This window comes from Peromyscus maniculatus, chromosome 14, assembly GCF_049852395.1.
Source record: "Peromyscus maniculatus bairdii isolate BWxNUB_F1_BW_parent chromosome 14, HU_Pman_BW_mat_3.1, whole genome shotgun sequence".
Classification (NCBI taxonomy): domain Eukaryota; kingdom Metazoa; phylum Chordata; class Mammalia; order Rodentia; family Cricetidae; genus Peromyscus; species Peromyscus maniculatus.
Genome location: NC_134865.1, coordinates 74871858 through 74894115, shown reverse-complemented (window position 1 = coordinate 74894115; position 22258 = coordinate 74871858). Strand labels below are relative to the sequence as shown.

The 22258-nt window shown below is 51.3% G+C and overlaps 1 protein-coding gene across 2 annotated transcripts; it reads right to left on the bottom strand.

The window, feature by feature from the left end:
• Positions 1 to 2355: 2355 nt before the first annotated feature.
• On the bottom strand, positions 2356 to 19708 carry Otub2 (OTU deubiquitinase, ubiquitin aldehyde binding 2). 2 transcript variants are annotated; one of them, XM_006990909.4, is made up of 6 exons: positions 19481 to 19708; positions 7118 to 7213; positions 5753 to 5871; positions 4109 to 4193; positions 3607 to 3801; positions 2356 to 2826 (listed from the first exon to the last, which is right to left on the bottom strand). In XM_006990909.4, the coding sequence occupies exons 1-6, from the start codon at positions 19481 to 19483 to the stop codon at positions 2620 to 2622; spliced, it is 705 nt and encodes a 234-aa protein (XP_006990971.1). In that variant the 5' UTR covers positions 19484 to 19708; the 3' UTR covers positions 2356 to 2619. The 2 variants fall into 2 exon arrangements, with proteins under 2 accessions (XP_006990971.1, XP_076407414.1); XM_076551299.1 differs by lacking the exon at positions 19481 to 19708 and adding an exon at positions 14360 to 14644.
• Between the last annotated feature and the right edge of the window lie 2550 nt (positions 19709 to 22258).

Genomic DNA, 22258 nt, shown 5'->3' with positions numbered 1-22258 from the left:
CATGCATGAATATCCTAATATCTAAGAAACACAGCCTCTCTCAACTCTTAGCAAGGTGAGAGGTGGCCATGGGACTTCTTTTAGCCTTGAGCCTAAACTGGATTCTGGTGTCACTGTTCATTGAATGCCTGACATTAAGATACTTCATAACCCCCTGAGCCCAGGGCCTCGGGTGCTAGCTAGGCAAGTACTCGACCACTGGATTATAGATATGAAACACTTAGTGGTTAGATTTAGCCACTGCCACCCAACAGCCAGATGAGATGATGGTAACTCGGGGCATCTTCCTTCTGAGTGAGTTCTGCTATTCTGACGTTAGGACACAGCAACATTTCCAGGTAGATGCCCTTCTTGTGACCCCACTGTCTACTTCTCACCTGGCTGAGAGGACAAAGCAAACATCAAAGAGACCACCCAGGGGCCTCCACTCTCGCAGATGCTGCTGCGAGACGTCAGTGGAGTTGATAAGTAGGCTTAAGGCCCCTGCATGCACACCCTTGATAAGCTGAGGCCAGTGTTCAAGCCCATCCGTGTCCACCTAGTGTACTGAGGTTTGGTCAAGTCTGTGCACAGCTTCCTGCATCCACAGCTTCCAGTGGAGTCCACTCATGAGTGGCCTGTGGAAGATGGTGCTGTTCTTCATTACATAACCAGTACCCAACATTAAGAAGCCAGGCTGAAAGTTTATAGAAACTGTTTAATGCTAGGAAGATGTTTTCATCTGAAGGAAGCTGTAGGGCTTGGCCTTGGGCATTCACTGAACCCCAAGCCCTGTTGTCCCAGGCTGGCTGGATACTTGGCTCTTAGACCTGTTGCATTGTTCCCCTGGCTCACACTTGGGGAAGCCATTCACTTCTAGAAAGAGGTGGCTGTACAGGGTGCAGGAATCATTCAGAAAGTGGGCGTGCTGGCATGATTGTTGGTGTAGCCTAGCCAAGAAATTGCTGTGGCCAGCCAGGTTTTAGCATGTTCCCAAGTCTCCCTATTGCCCTGTCCCTAGACCCATCTGAACTCCTCAGAACAGCCCAGGTGGGCGTCCTGTGTTCATACCATTCAGCCTGGAAGTGAAGAACTGTCTGGCTGACTGAAACAGTGCCCACTCTTCTGGGGCACTTGTCATAGACCTCAACACTCTTACCCAGATCAGGGTGGAACAATAACAAAAGATGAAGGCCAGATTTATACTCCTTTGCCAGTGACAGACTCACTCAGCTGGAGCCTTTAAATCTAAATGTGGCCTTGGTTCCCTTCACTGCCCAGACATCTGGGTGCTTTTGGCTTAACACCAAACAAAAGAAAAGAAACAGATCTGAGATTTGTGTGAGACTCGGGATCCTGCTGTCCTGTGTGCAGACTCAGCAGACCCTCCCAGTAGCACCAGCAGTCTTAATCACTGCAGAATGAAACATGAGGGGGAGCTTGTACCCAAGGAAGGGTACCAGTGGGTGGTTCCACGGCTGTCCTATAGAGGAAGGCAGGGCTAACAAGTGCCTCAGCCCAGCTGGAGGCTGATTTTCCCACGGTGTCCTCAGGTGGACTCCTGAAAGTCTTGAGACAGCAGGGTGAGTAAGGGGGCTATTAGTGGTCACGTGCAGACCAAGAGGCCACTGCCAGCACTGGAAATGCCCCTGTTGCCAACTCCTATGGCTCTTCTGTTCTTTCCTGCCTAACTGCCTGTGAAGCGAGCTGGGGGAACTAGAGCCTTTCCCATCCGTGCTCCCCTCTTTCCATGCTGCACATACCCTACCCAGCTGGCGACCTAGACCCTACTTCTACATTCCCTGGGGATGATGGGCAGCTGCAGCTCCCTGGTCCCAGACGTGAACACACTGACTCAGGTCCAGGCCCTGTCTTTGTCAAGCTTCATCCAGGTGGGGTTGACAGCAGAACCCTGAGGGGCCTGTCCTCCAAAGTCAGGAGTTCGGGTCCTGAGGTAGAAGGACCTTACCTTAAAACCTGAGCTTCATGATGAAGGCTAAAGTCCTCTTCTGGACTTTGGGTATAAAATTCTCTCCTCTCTCCTCTCTCTCTCTCTCCTCGCTCTCCTCCCTCTCTCTCCTCTCCTCCCTCCCCCCTCCCAATAAATGGGAAAGCATAGCCATCATGAATGAAACTACACACAAGCCCCTCACATTCAGACAGTTGTCTACCATTACCCACCCAACAAAGTAGGGCTGGACTCTTCATAGGTCTGGTAAGTCACTGGAATATAAAATATGACAGCTGACCTGAGCTTTTCTTCCCTATGAAGGCCACTGCCCCTGGTGAGGACAAACCAGATATCCCCACTTTCACACAGCGGCATGTCAACACTGCCAGGAACCTCTTCCAGATAAATAAATAGGTCCAACGAGGTTCTTACAGTAAACGGATACATAGACTGGGTTCCTGGCTTTCTGGTCCAGAGTTAGCAGGCATTACATCATCTATCAAAATAAATACTAAAATTCCTACTAAGTCATGACAGTCCATAGTGGGCACAGGTCTCAGTTGAGTGGCTTTACCCAAAAGGCTGTATGTTTTCTAGTTGTCTAAGTCAATTAAAAAATCGCCAAGGCAGAATGTTCCATTCAGAATGCAGTCCATTAGATGATAGGCTCCGGCATGGCCTAAAATTAATCAGTGTTTTTCAGCTGCATAAAGGATGTTGTAGTGGGATGTTTTATAGAGCAGATAAACGGAAGGGGTGGCAGCCTCAGGGAACACATGGTGGTTCAGAGCCGTGTCCATCTCATCCACGTACTCCACCTGCAGAGCAATGTTCAGTGCCTGCGACAGAGCCGTGATCTGGACGTGGTCACACTCCATGGCCATGGGCTCCACTTCCTGCAACGCCAAAAGGAAACACTTAGGAGGGAGGCTTGGGGAGGAGGGTGAGTGGGTCAGGATCGAGGTCACCTGTGCTGGGGGGTGCTCTTCCGAAGCACGTGTGGGCGCAGGTGCTGATAACCCACCCGTCACAGACAACACGGCCACAGACTCCTGAGCTTGCAGAAAACGAACCTAAGCCATTTTTATTCCAGACCCTTTAAGGAATGTGCAAAAGAGGAGGAATCTTTAAGGCTAGCATCAAAACTTAAAACTAAAAGAACCTTGCCATCAAAGGCTTCCAAGTGTAAGTGCTTGCAGAGGCCAGAGCCTGTGTGTGGATGGGTTCTGATGCTGCAGAGACAACAGAGGCAGGGACCCCAAAGAGGGCAGCTGTTCTTGTGCCTACTGGTAGTTGCCATCCAACTTAGGGCCCAGTACTTCCTAATTAAAAAAAAAAAATCCAGATAGCTATGTGAAAATTGTCCACTTCTTTACACATGGGTCCCTTCTTCAGATAAATACATCTAAATAAAACCCCATCTTAGGGCTAATGTGACAGGAGTCCCAAATCCTGAGATTTCGGATAGGAGATTCCCTGGGAATACAAGCAGCAGCTTGCTCAAGCCTCAGAGCTCAGGCCACTCATGGAAGATGTCTCCAGGTGCTAACTTTGCTAGTTGGCATTGCAAGGATGTTCCTCTGGGCAGAAACAGTGGTCCTGGGATGTGAGAGAGACAGACAAGCAAAGCCCAGGCTGGGGGCTACATCCCCAAGGAGAGGGCCCTAGGGACCTACGTGGGTACAGAAGTCTTTGATGTCCATCTCCTCATCAATGAAATGTCGGAAGAAGTCAGCTCGGTTCCTGATGAAGGCCGATGTGAGCAGGCGCAAGAACTGCACGATCCGGTCCGAGGAGTTTTGGTCATTGAACACCTTCAGCAGGCTGGACACGGAGCCGTCCTTCTCTACCAGCTCTACCACACTGTAAAACTTCACGCTGCCACCGTCAGAACAGGCCCCAGCAAGCACCTGCCCCACCCCCCACCCCCACCCCACGGAACCCCCTCAGCTCATTTTGAGACTGCAAGTAAGTATTAATGTTGAAGCCCAGAGGCACATCTAGGGGCCTGGCATTGAGTCCCCTCCCACCATACATTCAGAATGGCAGGAAACTGACAATCCTCCAGACCGAGGTCCCCTGTTCCCTCATACTCCCACAAGCAGGAAATGACCCTGCCCTGCCCCAGCCCATGTGGAAGACCTTGGTCCTCAGCCAGTGTGGCTCGGGTGAACTCACAGCGTTAAAGAAGTTTCTGAACTTGTGTTCCTCAAAGCCGGCAGCCAGAAGGTCATTTGGGGTCTGTAGCACACGCTCTTTGAACCTAGAGGAGAGGAGACCTGATGGGCATAGGGGGAACACAGGGTGTTGCTGTGACAGGCAACTTCCTGGTCCATGCCAGCCTCACAGAAGTCCTTGTGGTGTTTCAGAGCACTCCACATGGACGCATGCTGACCCGATGCCTTCCCTGCTGTAGATGAAGAAATGGAGGCAATGATGTCATCATCCCCAGATGCGGCAGTTCTCTTTCAAAGGCTTCCTATCCCTGTGGGCCCACTTCTGTCTGCCCTGGTCATGTCCCTCTCTCTCTCTTTTTGCCTCCTCCCTTACGCTAATCAACTGTCACTTAAAGAATTAGCGCCCCTTACTAAAACCCAAATAGTGTAAGGTACAATGAAATAAAGCATATTGAAAACCAAGAACGAGGCAGGGGAGATGGCCCAGTGTTAAGAACACACGCTTGCAGAGGATCCAGGTTTGATTCCCAGCACAAGCTCACAACCATCCATAACTCCAGTTCCAGGAGATTCCATGCCCTCTTCTGACCTCTTCTGGCACCTAGGACGCATGCGGGACACATACATGCATGCAGGCAAAACATACAATAAAACAAGTCTAATTTTAAAGATAAAAGAACACTCAAAGCTTCAGTTTCCTATTTAGTACTCATTGTGCTTCTAGGTGGCTGGCTGGGTGATGTTACCTAAGTGGGGTGAGGATTGCATGGACCCCCAGCAGGCGCTTCTGTCCCTCAGATCCCTGCTCTGGTTGCTTATGAGGGGTAGCTAGAGATCAGCCCTAATGCCAGCTTGCTCACCAGTCAGGTCTCCCAGCCCCTAACCCCAGCCCTGTGGCTTCTGTTCCCACTCTGATGCATAGCCCCTTCCTGCCATGGGTCACAGGGCCCTTGTGGGCATGGTGAGGAGTCTGTCCTGGCCACCATGGAAAGCAGCTCTTCATTAACCTCAGGACCAGCCTGGCGCTGGGCTGCACTCACTATCAGGATCAGGGTCAGCCAAATGTCTTGGCAAAGGTGGCTGCCCTTCAATGCAGTGGAAGGAAAGAGAAGACCGTGTGCCCTCACTGTCACACAAAAAGAACATGACCAAGGCCAGCAGGGACAAGCTTCCTCCTTTTGTCTTTCTTTTTCCTTCCTTCCTTCCTTCCTTCCTTCCTTCCTTCCTTCCTTCCTTCCTTCCTTCCTTCCTTCCTTCCTTCCTCCCTCCCTCCCTCCCTCCCTCCCTTCCTTTCCTTTCTTCCTTCCTTCCTTCCTCCTCCTCTTCCTCCTCCTCCTCCTCCTCATGTTGGTGTTTGAAAAGTGTCTTACGGTATGCCCCCACATCGGTTTTTCTTTTTGCAGTAAATATCAAGTGCCCACCCCGTGTTGGTGAGCCATGCCTTCAGGCAGTGCTGAGGGAAGTACCAGACAAGTCACTGGCACCTTTCTCAGCCTCTGGGCTGCTATCAACGCCATCTCAGTGGGCAGCTAGGTTTCCCGGCATGCCATGCCTCTACCAGGCAGCTCTCAGCACCCCTGCTACAGCCTGGTCCGGGGCAGATCCAGCACAGTGAAGGAGAGCAGTCTGCACAGGCCCCACTCACTTGAGGATCTCTCTGCTCTTGCCCAGCAAAGACTCCAGGTAGGCATATCCCAAGGCCCTGTAGAAGCAGTTCCCATCTCCTTTGGTCTTTCGGATTGAGGTAAATCTTTTGCTGAGTTCCTAAGGGGGAGAAGAGGACGCACAAACCTCAGCAGCAGCGACGGCACTGGCGTGGGTCAGCCACTGGCCTGGCCATAGCTCCCTCCCTTCTGCGCCCCCCCACCCTCATCCATCCCACAGATACATGAATACACTGACTGGGATGTGAGACACCAAGGATGCCAGTCAGCCCCTGGCACCAGGCAGCCTTCCGTCAGGGAAAGTGACAGAGAGTTAGATGTGATGACAGTATGAGGACATGAGCCGGGGTGCCCTGGGTCAGAGACATCCACCCCAGACTTCTCTCATCAGGAAAGGGTTCCTAGAGGAAGATGGCAGCTGAATGTGGTGTGTGCGGAACACTGAACAGCCTTAGCCGTCCTCGGATGTTTCTCCACGGTGTCAGGAGTGGCATGCCACCCACTCTTGGCCCTGCTCCCAGCATCCCTCTGAAATGGCCTAGAGCCTCTCTCTGTCTTGTGGGACAGTAGTCAGGGTTTTGCCAGTACAGCCTGGTTTTCAAGGGACTGGGAAGCCCCAGCAACAAGAAGGCATAGGGCTTATCTGGATCACCTGAAGCAAGCTGGTCGGGGACAATGTACCTCTTTCTCAGCTCCTGAGAGGCTAAGGGAACACACAGAGTTGATTTTCCTCAACCCTGAGTCCTACTGGATGTCCTTCCTATGGTCACATGCAGACCTCAGGACACCAGTGTTACCCTGAGCTGCTGACTGCCTCCTGGCCCAGAGTAAGAAATGGCCCCGGCACCATGCTGTATCGGCAAGGTCCATGGGAGACTGCACAGCAATGTCAACAAAGACCAAGCCCATCTGCCATTGGCACCATGGAGTGGGGGCCTCCCTCCTCCCTAGCCCTGGGAGTGATCCCTGAAGCCTCCCAGTGATGTCCCCTAGTCCAGCAGTGATGAGCTCAGACCCAGCTCATCAGTTCAGGAGCTATGTGGCCACATTTCAGTTTGCTCAGTTGTCCAGTGAGAACAGAAATACTTGCCACAGAGAATCATAAAAAAGACTCAAGCAAGTAAATCCAGCACTCAGAACAGTGCTTAGCTTTAAAATGTATGGTTTTCCCACAAGGAAAGATTTCTTTCTGAGGTAAAGACCCAATGTCAGAATGGTGTAAGTGTTTCAGTTTGTCCAGGAGCCTGGCTCGAACTCCATGCCTTCCAAAAGCTGTCCCCTTTTTTACTCCCAACCTCCACCCCCTTCGCTGAGGCTCTCATCTCTCTCTCTACCCTCTGCCCCACCTGGATTTTCCTCTGGTAAATTCTATTTTCAGGATGATCCCGAAGAATGGATAGAATGTCACATTTTTCTGATATTAGGTTGAAAGATGTTTCACTCTGAAAGAGAAAGAAGAAACATTCTAAGCTGGCTTCAAAAATACTAGCAGGGCTCTTGGAACCGATAGCCTCTGAACAACCAGTTACACAACCCAGAACATGTCGTCCCCCCCTTGGAAGGGATGTGTGAGCATGTGACCGGCATCCTAGGGACTTCCTGCCTAGATTGTCTGGTCCCAGGGCAGGGGCAATCAGGCCTGGCACCATCATGAAGTATCTTGGCTATAAAGAACTGACCTCATAATTTGCTAACAGATACATTTTTTAATACTTTATACCTCAGACTTAATAAATCTCTATGTTGGAATATGCTCCCGCCGCATTCATTCATTCACTTATTCATTCTTTCCTTTACTTACTGCCCCCACCCCAATTCCTGAACATGCACCCTGTGTCAAGGTTGGTGTCATGCTACCAATATAGAGGTGTTCCCATCCCTCCACAAAAGCCAGTGATACCACAGGGCAAAGGTCAGCTGTGAGGTGACCCCATGTGGCACTGGAGGGTGTGTGCTAGGGACTGGGGACGGGGTAATGATCTGAGCTTACACAAGGTCTGGGCCAAGAGGGACATCTTCTTCTACCACCTACTGGTGGTGCCCAGCTCTGAGCCAAGGTCAGACCAAGCCTGAGCATATGCCTTGTGGGGAGTCAGGGTCTCTAAGCCCTGGAAGGACTCAGCAAGCAGGGTGGAAGCAGGGCAGAGGATGCCACGGGTCTAGGGATGGCAGTCACCTCCTCACCTGTGCTTTTCCACTAGGCCTGGGGTGAGAGTGTTCAGGGGTTGGAGCTCAGCCAACTGGCCATGCACTCTTGCCACCAGCCACCCAGGAATGGAGCTCTCCACAGAGCGAAATAAAAGGTGCTGGGCTGGTGAGATGGCTCAGAGCGTGGCCACCGGAGACTGACCCAGGATCCCACATGGAAGGAGGAGAGAACCAACTCTCACAAGCTGTCCTCTGGTTTGTGCCAATGGTGTGCATGCGTGTGTGCGTGTGCATGTACACACACACACACACACACACGTGTGTGCATACACACATTGTTCTTTAAAGTGCTGTTTGACCCACATAAAGAGTCCAGCTTAAAATAAGGGTTCTGTGGCTGAGGATGTGGCGCAGTAGATGAAGCCCCTGCCTTGTAAGCGTGAGGACCAGAGTTCAGATCCCCAGAATACATATACAGGCTAAATGGGCAACCTCCTGTAATCCCAGTTCTCAGGAGATTGGTACAGGGGATCTTTGGGACAAGCTGACTAGCTAGATGACCCAAGTCTGCATATTCTAGGCCCATAAAAAGTCTGCTAGGGCTTCTGGGAAAGGTTTGGCTTGGGATAAAAAGAGCATAGAGAAGCTGATACAATGTCTACTTTACAGCAGTCATCCTGTGATCAGAGGTTGAAAGCCAACATAAGGAGGATGGTTTGAGGATCTGCTGCTCCCTTAAGCCCTACCCGTGTGAAATGGTGACAGGTCCCATTACTTGGCACCGACTATGTGCCAAGCTCTGGAACTGAGGCTCGTATATCCCCATTATCTCAATTATCACAACACTCCTGTGAGGTGGCCATTATTATACTCAAGGCACTGCCGAGGTCAGGTGGTTTGAGCTAGGAGGTGATTAATACAGATCAGTGTGAAGTTCAAACGCACCCAAGTGCTAGGGAGGCACAGCCCAGACTCCAGAGCTCAAAGGACTCCTCGGCCAGACCACAAAGGAATGTCCTGTCCAGGGCAGTGTTAGACCGTCCTACCCAGAGGCTGGGTGCAACCTTTCATTTCTGCCGCCCCCCAGGGACGCCCTCCTCCCGAAGTTCCTGATGGGAGTTCGGTGTCTCCCAGAGCCTTGCCAGTCTGTGGGGCTTTCTGCAGGGTATCAAGGAACAGTTTCCTAAGTGACACTAGGCACAGCCATTAGAAGGTATCACAGGCTGAGGCTGTGACTTAACAGCGGAGCACTTGCCTGGCACACGTGCAAGGCCCTGGGTTCTTCCCCTGGCACGTGTGCAAGGCCCTGGGTTCATCCCCCCATGGCACATGTGCAAGGCCCTGGGTTCACCCCCACCATGGCACATGTGCAAGGCCCTGGGTTCACCCCCACCATGGCACATGTGCAAGGCCCTGGGTTCACCCCCCCTCCATGGCACATTGCAGGGCCCTGGTTCACCCCCATCTCTGCAAAATACACAAAAACAAAACAAGAAAGCGAATCCTACCACCACAGGGGTCAGTTAGTTTCTCCTCCACCTCCTTCGAGCCTTCTACCCGTGCCCCAAAGATACCAGCTTCTTCCTTATGGTCTTCCTTTTCAGTTCCTAGTCTCCCTTTCAAAGATCCATGGACCTCTGGCTTCCAGACTGAAATGGCTCCATTTCATTCCCAGATTGTTGGCTTGTTTTGTTTTGTTTTGTTTTCTAGACAGGATTTCTCTGTGTCAATCACGAGGTTTTAAAAAACCTTAGGTCAAGCCAGCTTTGACTTCCCAGGAATATAAGCATAACTATACTTCTAAATCATGGAATAGGGACATCATTTGTGTGCCACACAATTGCTGGTGTGCAGTTAATTCTGCTCACACTGTCCTGAAGAGGCAAATCCCCATGGGGAGGTATCAGTCTGAACAGCCCTCTTTACCCCTTGTATGCATGGCAAGGGGACCCACAGGCTGCTGGCAAAGCAGCCACAGGCTCTGCTCAGCCAAACTCCTCCTTGCCCCGTTCCTAACTCATTCCCGTCTTGCCACTTACCCCATGACCATTCGTTTATAAAATCAGTTTTACAGATGGCTGACTTAAAATGGGGCATGGGCTTTCTGAACACCAGGCTACAGAGCAGAATGGCCCAACTGTATTTAATGAACCTTGCACTCGATTCTGGCCCCAAACAAAACTCAGAAATGAATACACCAGGGGCACAGGGATCCCAGAAGGATGCCTAGGCAGCCATATTTCCTTGGTGGTTTTTAAGAAGGCATCAGCGGAGGAGAGGGAAAGGGACTCCGTTCGTCCTCACAAGAGGAATCCCGAGGGGAGGCATGACACCAGGGAAGGCTTCCCAGGGCCTGCATTTGCCTGGTGTGATAGGTAAACTTGCTGCCATCGACAAATTTACGCAAGCTATTTGAAGCAGTCACACTGATAGCAAGACACCGAGCAGCGGAACCAGCTGTGCACTCTTGAGCGGCACCCTTGCCTCAGCCTCAGTGGGAGATTTTTTTTTCTGAGTGTATCTCATTTGTCCCTAATCTCTGTTGTGTCCCCCCACCCCGTCCCTCACTCATTCCCCAACCCTCGAAGGTCTGCTTGCTATGGCTTTTGAAGTGCATGTGTCTTTAAGGAGTGTGGTGGTAGGTATGTACATAGCATGAAACATACCATTTTAGCCATGCTGATGTCCGCAGTTCTATGGCCTTCAGTACCTGCCACTGTCCCCCGACCCCCATCTTTGGAAATCACTCCTCTGCTTTCTGTCTTTATGAATCAGACTACAGATGAGATATCGTTTTCTATTAAAAAAAAAAAAAACAGACATTTGCCGGGCGGGTGGTGGTGCATGCCTTTAATCCCAACACTCGGGAGGCAGAGGCAGGTGGATCTCTGTGAGTTCGAGGCCAGCCTGCGCTACAGAGTGAGTTCCAGGAAAGGTGCCAAAGCTACACAGAGAAACTCTGTCTCAAAAAACAAAAACAAAACAACCCAGACATTTTTAAAAAAATACATATTTACATATATATTATGCTACAGATACTATGGGATTTTTTACCCCACTCAATACTAGTTCAAAACAAGCCATACCTAGGTATGGTGGCACATGCTTGTAGTCCTAGCATCCAGGAGGCTGAGGCAGGGGGGTGGTGAAATTGAGGTTAGCATAGGCTACACTGTGAAATTGTCTCCGGGAAGGGGATGGGGCTTAGAAGAGGAGGAGGGGAGGAAGGGAAGGAGGGAAGAAAGGAAGGTAGGTAGATGGGCCTTGGGTCGGCTTCTAGTGCCCCCAAGTGTATACATGGGCGCCCTAGTGACAAGCAGGTTTCCACCCTGGCACTTCCAGTCCCTTAAACAGAATAACCCAAGTCTCCACCCAAACCCACCAGCATTCCTGGGTGAGACAAGCCTCAGCTGCAGGAAGACCCTAAGGGCAGTATCAGTTTACTAGTCCAGGAATCTGGAACAAAGCTGCGTTTTGACCTTGGCTGAACTGGTGTTTGCTTTTAAACCCTGGCTGGAGAATTCCAGGTTGTTATGGAGAAAAGAGAAACAGGGTGCACCTGACTGTCCGGTCAGACCTAACCAGGACACAGGAAAGACCTTTAATTGTTGTTTTGCAAATAGATGCTAATTAAGCAGGGCATGCAGCGCCCAGGCTTACCAACAGTTTCAGCAGCAGAGGTGTGGCACGTTTCACTGACCAACTCCACAGCCAGGCCTCAGCTCACTCCTCTGCCTACAAACCCCATCTACCGGCCAGCCATCCTGTTAGTGCATCTGAGCATGCTCACATTCCAGGCCACGCCCACATCCCCAGGACACACCCACACCCCAGGCCCAGCAGCGCCTCCCAGGTCTATCTGAGCATCTCCGGCAGGATTGACTCACCAACCAGGCCCTGAAGTCACCACTTAACCACACAGCCTGACCTCAAGACACCCAGAAGAGCAGGTTCAGAACCTCAATCTCTCCTCTCGAATGCTCATGTCTTTGCCAGAGGCCACCCAGGCTTGAACCCTGGCCCTACTCGCTGGCCTGGAGTCCCCATGACACCAGAAGGAGAGTACTTTTAAATGTCTACTTGGGGGCTGGGAAGGTGGCTGAGTGGGTAATGAACTTACTGCTTAAGGGCCTGAGTTTTGTGACCCAGCACCCATATAAAAAGCCACGCACCTGTGACCTCAGCAATGGGAGGGGTATTTAGAGACACTCAGCTCTCCAGTGTTTGATGACCTGCCAATATAGCTGTCGGTGAGCTCCAGGTTCAGTGAGGAGACCCTGTCTCAAAAACTAGAGGGGCTGGGGAGAGGGCTCAGGGAGCAAAGTACTTGCTACACAGGAGTCAGGAGTGGAATTCCCGTCTCCAGAACTCACTTAAAATCTGGGCTGCGTGGCAGCTGCCTGTGACCTCAGAGCTCAGGAAGCAGAGACAGGGTGGTCCCTGGAGCATGCTGGCTAGCTAGACTACCTGGAATTGGCAACCTCCAGGCCCAGCAAGAGACCCTCCCTAAATAAACAGCAATTGAGGAAACCACCCAGTGTCAACTTGCAGCATCCACATGCATGAACACATATGTGCATGCCAATCCATGTACACATGTGCCCACACACTTGTGAAGCAGGTTCATATGCACACTACACACACACACACACACACACACACACACACACACACACACACACACGTTAAGAAAACATTATAGGAAGACATCTGATGTCAATCTCTGGCCTCCACACACATGGACACAAATTGGTACAATCTGCTGTCATGAACAACAACACACACAGGCATACATCACACACATATACCCAAAAAAGTCTCTCTTTCACTCTATATAGATGAATATACATGTGAATACACATATTCAAATATCTACACACACACACACACACACACACATTTTATATATATCGATACACCTGTGGAGTGTCCAAAAGCCCATTATTGATGAGGAGTTAAGCCAAAGATCACTGAAGCCCCGGTGGAGGGAGACCTGTCTCCCTGAAGGACTTGTTCCTGCTCCAACACCTGAGGACAATCCTGGTGTCACAGAACATGACCACTTTACTTTTTTGCACTTGGCAATGAGGAGTCCAGCCCCCTCCGTCTGGAGTCGAGCTGTGGACAGGCCGTGCTTTCGGGGGCTTCTGGACTCTGCTGCCCCACGGCTGCTTTCCTCCATTCCTAAAGGCTGCCTGGGGGTGGGTGGGGGCGCCGTCTGAGTTTGATCCTTGGGACCCATGGGATGGAAGTAGCCCTCTGACCTCCACACACGTTCTGTGGCATGTCTACTCCCCCCCCCAAACACAGATAAATACATGTCAAAGGCTGTCTGGCTTCCATGATGAATGACTCCTTTCTCTCACCTTTTTTCCCATGGTCCCCTTACTGAGGCCTGGACCTCCTCCCCCTTGTGAGGACCCTGGTGGTGACCTCACTGCACCTTAGTTGATAACTAAGGCTAAAGTCTCACTTTAGCCCCTTAATTGAGTCACACTTCGGAACCTCTCTTGCCATGGTAATATATCCAAAGGTGCTAGGGAACAGGATACGCTAATCTTTGGTGACGATTACTCAGCTTACTACATGACTCTTCTCGGTGGGGCCCCAACCCCTTATCTTAGTAGCTAGCTGTTTTCAGAGCTCCTGAAGCTGGGCTCTGCCTCCCCCAGATAGTGTGAACTTCTGTAACATCCTTCAGCAGCCACCCACCTGATCTTAGCTCCTGCCTCTCCTCTCCCTAAGACTCCAACCTCAGACAGCTGGCAACTTCTCAGACATCTAAGCAGCGCTTCTAATTCATTTACCCCCGATTACTCAGTAGCTCATCTGTCCACCCCTGGCTTCTCTAGGCCCTAGGGTACCCCTTCAACTAGATAGTATACCCCCAAATCCAGGACCCTCTTCTACTGTCTTACCCTGCTCCACTGGTTCCTGGGTCTAGCCTGAGAACTCTCACCATCTCCCACAAGAAGGATGGAATACACTGTGTCCGGTGAGCTCCAGGCTTCCACTAATTGGCCCCACATTCTCCACAAGCAGCCAGCTGCAGGTTGCTTCACAGGCATGGCCTTTCCTCAGTATTCTCTGCTAGGCTTAGGTATTTGTTCCCTCCATGCTGCTAAGTTTAACTGCCGATGTCACTGTATCAAAAGGCAGCATTCTGCCTTCCCGGATTGAACCAACACCATGATCATGGATTGTATCCAGGGTTGACACAGTTTCTCTAGCTCCCTTCTACCAAGTGATGCCTTCCCTCATGGTAAGAAAGCAAGAAGCTCCTGGCCTGAGGCTGGCACCTCATCTTAGGACTTCCCAGCCTCTCAAGCTCTGAGCCCGATAAAGCTGTTTGGTCTAAATCACCCAGTGAGAACCCATTCCAGCAACACCAGGCTAAGACAGAGCCAGGAACCAGGAGCAGGGGCTGCCATAACGAATACCTGAAGACATGAAGGTTTCGGAGCAGGGGAGTGGGTACTGCTGGGACACTTCCCAGATGAATGCTGGAGAAGCCGTCGCAGCTGGGAACACACCGTGCAGGGCAATTCTGGTGCGAGTAAGACAAGGCGGTGAGCAGAAAGGAAAGCGGGAGTCTTCCGAGACTTTGTATGGGAAGGCTGGCAGGAACTGGCACGGAAAAGACCATGAGGATGCAGCCTCGGATGGAAGGGAGGCATGAAGTACTGGAGAGTGCTGGGAGGAAGAGTCATCTCCTCAAGTGGCAAAGAACTTGACTGTAGGGTGTCCTTGCCCCAGGGCTAAATGGGAAAACAGAACTTAAGAACAATGACCTAGCCGGGCAGTGGTGGCCATGCCTTTAATTCCAGCACTCGGGAGGCAGAGGCAGGCGGATCTCTGTGAGTTCGAGGCCAGCCTGGGCTACAGAGTGAGTTCCAGGAAAGGCGCAAAGCTACACAGAGAAACCCTGTCTCGAAAAACAAAAACAAAACAAAACAAAACAAAACAAAAAAAGAACAATGACCTAGGAAGGATGAGACAGCAGAACCTAAAGGGGCAGCCATCATCAGGGCTGTGGTGTGGCTTCTTGGAACTTCACCTACTAAAATGTGAGAGGAGAAAAATGATGTAAAGATGGAATGTCTAAGTAAAGAGAATGAAAGTTTTGGAAAACTCACAGCTTGACTGTGTAAAAGAATGAAGCGCCATCTGTGCACCAAGGGTATGGCCCAGCGGTTGGCCACCCACTAAAGAGATTAGAAATTAGGACAGAAGGAAGCTAGGTGTCACTTGGGGAGACGGAGGTAGAAGACACCCTCAAACACAGCAGAGGTCTTGGAGGCTGGCTGTGCCTAAAGTGCACATTTCCAGGAAGCCTCGCAAGTGCCCCACATTTCAGGACAGCACATCTTCTGTGTGACCGGCTCTATCAGGGCACAGGGAGGGCTGCTGCTCTAGCGGCCAAAGCTGTGGCCTTGGTAGAGTCTACATGGGCTGGCCCTGAGGCCTGCAGAATGTCAGAGCTTGGGGTGTGGTACACAGTGTGGGGGCCCAGAGCAACCAGGCAGAGTCCCTACTAGGGTGATGCCCACGGCAGAGAATGCCATGAGGATGTAGTATGGCGATGGTGAGCTGCTGCCTAGGTCGAGCCCAGTGGATCCCAGGGGTGGGCAGTTCCAATAGAGCGTGGAGGCAGCACAGAGCCAAAGATTATTCTGGAATCAGAGGACCTAACTCAGTTGCTGACTTACTCCTTATGTCTGGCTGACTTCCCTCTCTGGGGATGGGAATGTCTGTATATCTTGGGCCTGCCCACCATGACGCTTGGGTGACTGGCCCTCAGCTGGCAGGATTTGTCAGGACACGGCCTGGGTCTCACCTCTGTCTGGCTCACCTCTGTCTGGCTTATGGGTCACAGCCCTGGCCTCTGGACATTTGAGTTGGGCTGTAATAAGGTAAGACTCTGGGAACTGCTGGGATAGAATGAATGCATTTTGTATACGCAAAGAACATGGGGGGTGGGTGGGTTTGCAGCGTGCTAGAAAGCTAAGGTTTGAATGTCCCCTCTAAACCAAGCTGCAATTTAACTGCCAATGTGACAGTTTTTCAGAGGTCACAAGGTCCGGGGACTCCCCGCTCATGAAAGGATTAGTTCAGTCATCCCAAGGAGGGTTTTTTTTTCTATCATGTTATGACAAAGTAAGAAGACGTGCGGGCCCTCACCAGAGGCCAGCGCCTTGATAATGGCCTAACCAGCCACCTGCAGAAGCAGAAGCCAATAAATGTCTGGTCATTATAAATCACCCAGTCTATGACATTGCCGTGGCATTATGGCACCTCCTCAAATGCTCCACTGGCTCGCTTGCTCAATCTTTGACATCCTCCCATTTGGCCCTTGTACACCAAGGGGCTCCAGCCACAGTGGCTGCCCTGTCCTTCCAACAGGACACACACACTTCTACCTCAGTGCCTTCGTACTTCTGTTTCTATTTGTCCCAATGTTCTTCTGCCTCTTTCCATGACTTGGGAGATGCCACCTCGGCAGAGAAGCCTCCCTCCCCTCCCCCACCATCCTATTGCCTTATCTTGCTTGTTCAGGCCATGATCTGACAGGTGGGTTCACTGGCTCCCTCCACCCAAATGCCAGCTCCACTGCTGGCTCTCCACTTCCTGGAACGCTGGAACATTGGAACGTATCCCAAAAATGGATCCTGAGTGTTACAAGCTGAACTGTTGAGGCCCTACCTCCAGACCTCAGCATGCAACTTTATTTTGGAATATGGTCATCACTGATGTAATTAGTTAAGATGAGGTCACAATGAAGAAGGGTGGGTCACCAGTCCCATGACTGATTTCCTTATTAAAAGAGGAGTATAAACACATGCATGGAAGAAAGCCATCTGCAGATGAGTTCCAATGTCACAAGTCAAGCTACTGCTGGAAGCTTGGGGAAGCCAGGGTAGAACTTTCCCAAACATCTTCAGGGGGAGTGTGCCCTTGCCTGTACCTTCACCTGGGTCTTCAGCCTCCAGACTTTCCAGAAAACAAGTCCCTGTGGCTCTATCCTGCTGAAGGGCTTTACTGCAGTAACCCTGGTGAGCACATTGAATGAGCAAGCCTGCCTCTCACTCCAGCTGGCCACCCACGACCCAGCATCAGAGAGAGCCAGAAACCATTTCATATTCATCAAAAATGTAACAGTTCCCTCATGTGCAGACGACCCAAACTCCACAGCCCAGCAGGCAAAGCTCTGCACGGAACACTCAGATCTCATCCAGTTTCCCAGATTCACGACCCTGGGCTCCTCTAGCCTCCCTGCATCTCCATCAGCTGCTTACTCTTCCCTGAATGCCCACTTCTGACCACGTCCCGAGGCCTGTAAGCCAAATGTCCTGCTACCAGGAATGTATTCTTTCCCCAGTCCTTCCTATACAGCTTCCAGCAGCTGGCTTTTCCCACCAGTGGAATGTGCCATGCTCCCAAGGTCTGTGCTGAACTCTTGGGCCATGTCAGTAATTCACTGGCTGTGACCTGGCCCGCAGGCATGAACTCCAGGAGAGAGCAGGTATCATGTGTCTCTTACCACTGCCCCGACCTAGGCGGAGGATGCCAGTGGTGGCCTGTTGAATGTACACTAGAAGAATGCAGACAGGAACTTGTGGTTATGCTTCTTACCCCCAAAAGTAAAAGCACTTATAGTGAGGGTGAACCCCTTGATATCTGCAGCCCTAACTCCTGAGGACGCCATGTCTTCTGCCTGGGACTCACCTTCAAGCTCAGCCCAGTGACTTTGATATGGAAATAGCGGGAGATGCTGTCATTCCCAAGACAGTCTCTTCTACTCACCGCCCACACCAGGTAGCCTCAACCAACATTTAAAAACATTAAATCAACCACGGTCCCCGGGGATGTAGCAAGGTGCCCGACACACAGTAGGTGTATAATGACAACTGCCATGTAAACAGTCACTAGTTCCTGGACAAATGTCCTATTTGGTGTGTCTTAACTATTGTCTTTCTCTCCAAGGCACCTAAACTCCCCAGAGGGGAGTTGCTTTGGCTCCCAGCGGCTGGTCTCCTGGGTTCAGGGCAGATCCAGTTACACAGTAAGGGATGGACATTGAGGTCCCAGCCCCTATTGCCCTGGGGCGCCCTCAGCTACCACCAGTGGTGCCCAGATGCCACGCAGCCTCCAGCTTCTGCGTGGCTAGAACTAAGTTCAATAGCTCCACTCCCTGGCAGGTGATGCAGAAATACCGGGGCCACTTTCCAGGAGCAGCAGAGCAAGTGAACGCTTGGGTACCAAGGACAAGCAGGGAACTAGTGCTTCTAGTCCCTCCCCCTGATTCTGGCCACACCCCAGCAGGAGGATGGCTTGTAAGATGCCCTGGCTACCCATGGACACTCAGCACAGGTTTGACTCAGACCCTAGCCCTGCAGCATCCCAAAGTAGTGACCCAAATGTGGGAGGAAGGGTAAGCACAAAGAACCAGGCCCCTACACGACCCATCTTCTGGATTCCAAAGGCCCTAGTTGAATACCACCTCCCTTCCCAAACACACACACACACACACACACACACACACACACACACACACCCCAAACCAACCAACCAAACAAAAAACCCAAACAGGGTCCTCATAGCAGCTATTGGGATAGCCCAGACTGTAAGTGAGATATTGGGGTGTAGTTCAGAAGCTGAGTCTTATCTAACATGCATTTAGCCCTGGTTTCAAAACCCAGCATCACTAAACAAAACAAAAAGAACAGTTGAGCCCAGAGCTATGCGATCCCAAGCACTAATATTGGTCAGGCTCCAGAGAGCCCTTTGCTGGAAGTTGAAAAGTATAGGGCAGCCACCATACTTAGTCCCCTGTAAGAGGCCTGACCCCATGGCAACCTGGAGGGTGGGCTGATGCAACACAGAACACTGGACCAGAGGCTTGGGTTCAAGTCCTAGCTGTCCCACCACCACAATCCCTATCAGCTTTCTCCCTGTCTAGCCTCAGTTTCCCAACCTGCCCAAGTCCAGGGTTTGACCAGCCCAGCGTCTCCTGGGCTTGATCTGCTCAGATGGTAGTTTCTTTTAGATCGCTTTCCCGGGACTTGTAACTCATTTTTCACTACTGGGGGACACCTCTTCATGTGGTCCTGACTCCACAGACCTGTTGCCATCAGGAGACTGAGCTTACGTCCAAGTGGCCCTAAGACTTGCCCGGGTGGCCAGATCGCTTGTCCCTGGGGATGATTGGCTGGGGCAGAGTCGGTCTGTAGTGGCTAAGTCCGCGATGGGTGGGCTGTAAGCTGTCCACCAGAGTGCTACTTAACAAAGAGCAGGGACCACAACCCCGGAGGTGCCCCATCCAGCTCCAGCCAGGCACAAGCCTCGGGACTTCGAGGACTTCGCCTGGGACCACCTGAAGTGGACACGAGGCAGCAGGGCTCGGTTTGGGCTGGATCTCCCGGCTGCAGGTTCCCAAAGGGACAGCGCAGCACACCCCGGGCTCAGCGTCCCGAGGACGGAAAGGGCTGAGCCTCGCGCCCGACCGCGCGCACGCATACGAACCCTGGTGGCCCCCCCCTCCCCGTCCCGCGACCACTGACCATAGTGACCGGAGCCGTCGGGCCACGTCCCGCCCCAGCGAGGAGCGAGCGGGTGCCACGGGAGACGCTGGGCGACTCCGCCGTTGGGTCGGGCGGCGCGGGCCTCGCGGGTGTGGGGCGAGCGCAGAATACACCCGACCGCCCCTCAGACCGGAGCGCAGACCTCCACTGTGTCCCAGCAAGACGCACTCCCCGCGATTGACGTTGGAAGCCGGCAATCAGAAGCAGAGACGCAGGACGTCACAGAAAGTGGGTGGGACTCCACGCACCTTCAGCCTATGCTTTGGGACTCATTTGACAGGAGGCCGCCCTCCTTTTAAAGACACAGAGGGCTTTTTTTAACTGGCAAAGGAGTTAGCCCAATCAGGAAAGCCGGTCCTGGTTTGTAAAGACAGAAGGACTTTTAACTAAAACTGGAAATTGAAGTCTGGAAGATTAGATGGCCCTCATTAATTAACCAACGAGTTCACATGAGTATAGTTCGCTCAAGATCAGAGCACATGTGCTCAGGAAGCGCGGGTCTGGGTGACATTAAGTTACCTGCCTGCGCCTGTCTAGTTACTAAATAATATTTTACCTGTTTCCAACTCATGAATCAGTGGGTTGACAGCCATCCAGGTAATGTTTGTTGAATGAATGAATGTTCAGGATGGTTGAGTGTGGCTCTGGAGCTGTGGGACTGTGTAGAAGACGCAAGACTGAGCCAGGTGTAGGTGACTCACCCTGTGTAAAAGCTCATTATTACTGAACATCATACAAGGAATATTCATCATCTGTAGATTTATTTGCCAGCCCTTGACCCCTGGAGGAGCTGCTGTAGGTGTTGTGTGGAGAAGGGTGCTTCTGTACACAGCACATAACTATTTTAGAAGGTCCTGGCACTTAAGTGTTTCTACTTTAACTGTGGTGTAAATGTGATAATGTTGGCTGGAAACAGTTTTGTTCTTTTCTTGGGCTGGTGACAGGTGGTCTCACACCTTCACAATACTGGACAGCCAAATTGAGTGGCAGTTCCAGTCAGCCACACCGGAAGCAACAATAAACACACCCTAGCGTTCCACAGTGCAAAGCTAGGAAGATCCGTACATTTGGTGTGATGTATTCATAATGTGGTTTTCATTTTATGATGTGTGTGTGTGTGTGTGTGTGTGTGTGTGTACACGTGTTGAGATGTGTGCGCCTGTGTTGCATATGTCAAGGTCAGAGGTCAGCTTAGATGTTTTCCTCTATTTCTTTCCACCTTATATTTTTATTTTTTAAGATTTATTTTTATTAACCAGGTGTGGTAGCTCATGCCTTTAATCCCAGCACTTAGGAGACAGAGGCAGGCTGATCTCTGAGTTTGACGCCAGTCTGATCTATAGAATGAGTTCCAGGACAGACAGGACTACAGAGAGAAACCCTGTCATTTAAAAACAACAGAAAGATTTTTATTATTTTAAGTTATGTTATTACGATTAAATGTCCTCTAAGCCAACAACCATCGTCTGGAGGAGTTCAGCTTTGTCCCCCTTACACAAGATCAGCCCAGGTGTATTTGTTGATTGTTTGTACCCCCGAATAGAAAGGAAGAGTAGGGCAGGAAAGCCTCAGCTGAGTATCCAGTTGCTCCCACCACTTCTACATGCAGCCAAGGCCTGGGACTAGAGTCTATACAGGCTGTGGACTCCTGGAGAGCGGATGTGGACTCTCCTTCCATCTGTGTGACTACAGGGAAACGTTTACTTCTTCTGGGTAAGGCTTTCCAGCTACCAGTTGGGGGAGGGGCACCCATACCCCTGTAATTGTCCCCCCCCCCCCCACCACCACCTATGCTCTGTAAGGAAGCCCAATAAACTCACTGGTTTCACAGAGTGAACTTGCATGGAATTGTGCTTTGGTTTGTCTTCAAGACCTTGGGAGGATGGGTTAACATGTAACCCCTGGGAAGGAATTTTAGTAGCGTATGTGTAGGTGTGTGTGCCTGCATGTGGGTATGTGCATGAGAGTGCAGGGGTCTGTGGAGGCCAGGTGTGCTGGATGCTGCCCTGGAGCTTGAGCTATAGACAGACGAGAAGCCGCCTGACATGGGTGCTGGGGATGGAACTTAAGTTCTCAGGAAGAGCAGTAAGTGTTCTTCACCCCGAGTCCTCACTCCAGCCCTTCCACCTTTTTTGTTGTTGTTGTTGGGGGGGGGGACAGAGTCTCTCATTGGACCCGGAGCTCACAGATACCATTAGGCTGGCTGGCCAGAGAACCTCTGGGAGCCTACTGTCTCTGCCTCCCCAGCGCTGGGATTACAAAAGCGCACCACCACATCTGGGATTCTTTTAATATAGGCTCTGGGGGAACTGGACTCAGGTCTTACGCTTGTGGGGCAAGCACCTTTCCAGTTGAGTATCTCCCCAGCCCTTTACAATGTTTTAAGTTTGTGATTGCTTTATCAAGTACAGCTCTATTATGAAGTCTAGGCATATCTGTATTAATACTTCCAGGTGCCCATATCCAGTTCTCTCCTCTTATGTTCGTGTCTTCTATCACCCTCCCACCAGCCCAGTTAGGCTCTTGTTCAAACCAACATCTGTGTCTTTGATGCCTGTACCCTACATACATTCATTGGGTAGGGAGTGTGGACCAATGGGAATGCCGGGAGCAGCCACAGCAGCTCACTATTCCTGGGTCCTTTGTGCAGGGCACTCACAACCAGGCACACTGGGACCCTCCACCTTCAGGAGGATCACAAGTTCGAGGCCAGCCTGGTCTACAGGGCAAGATCCAGGACAGGCACCAAAACTACAC

Coding starts and splice junctions, on each gene's coding strand:
- Otub2 (XM_076551299.1), bottom strand. CDS start 14,629: ATGACTCTTCCTCCCAGCACTCTCCAGTACTTCATGCCTCCCTTCCAT. Junction 4,194..5,752: donor AAGAGCAGAGAGATCCTCAA/GTGAGTGGGGCC, acceptor CCTCTCCTCTAG/GTTCAAAGAGCGTGTGCTAC. Junction 3,802..4,108: donor TCAGAAACTTCTTTAACGCT/GTGAGTTCACCC, acceptor GGCAGCGTGAAG/TTTTACAGTGTGGTAGAGCT.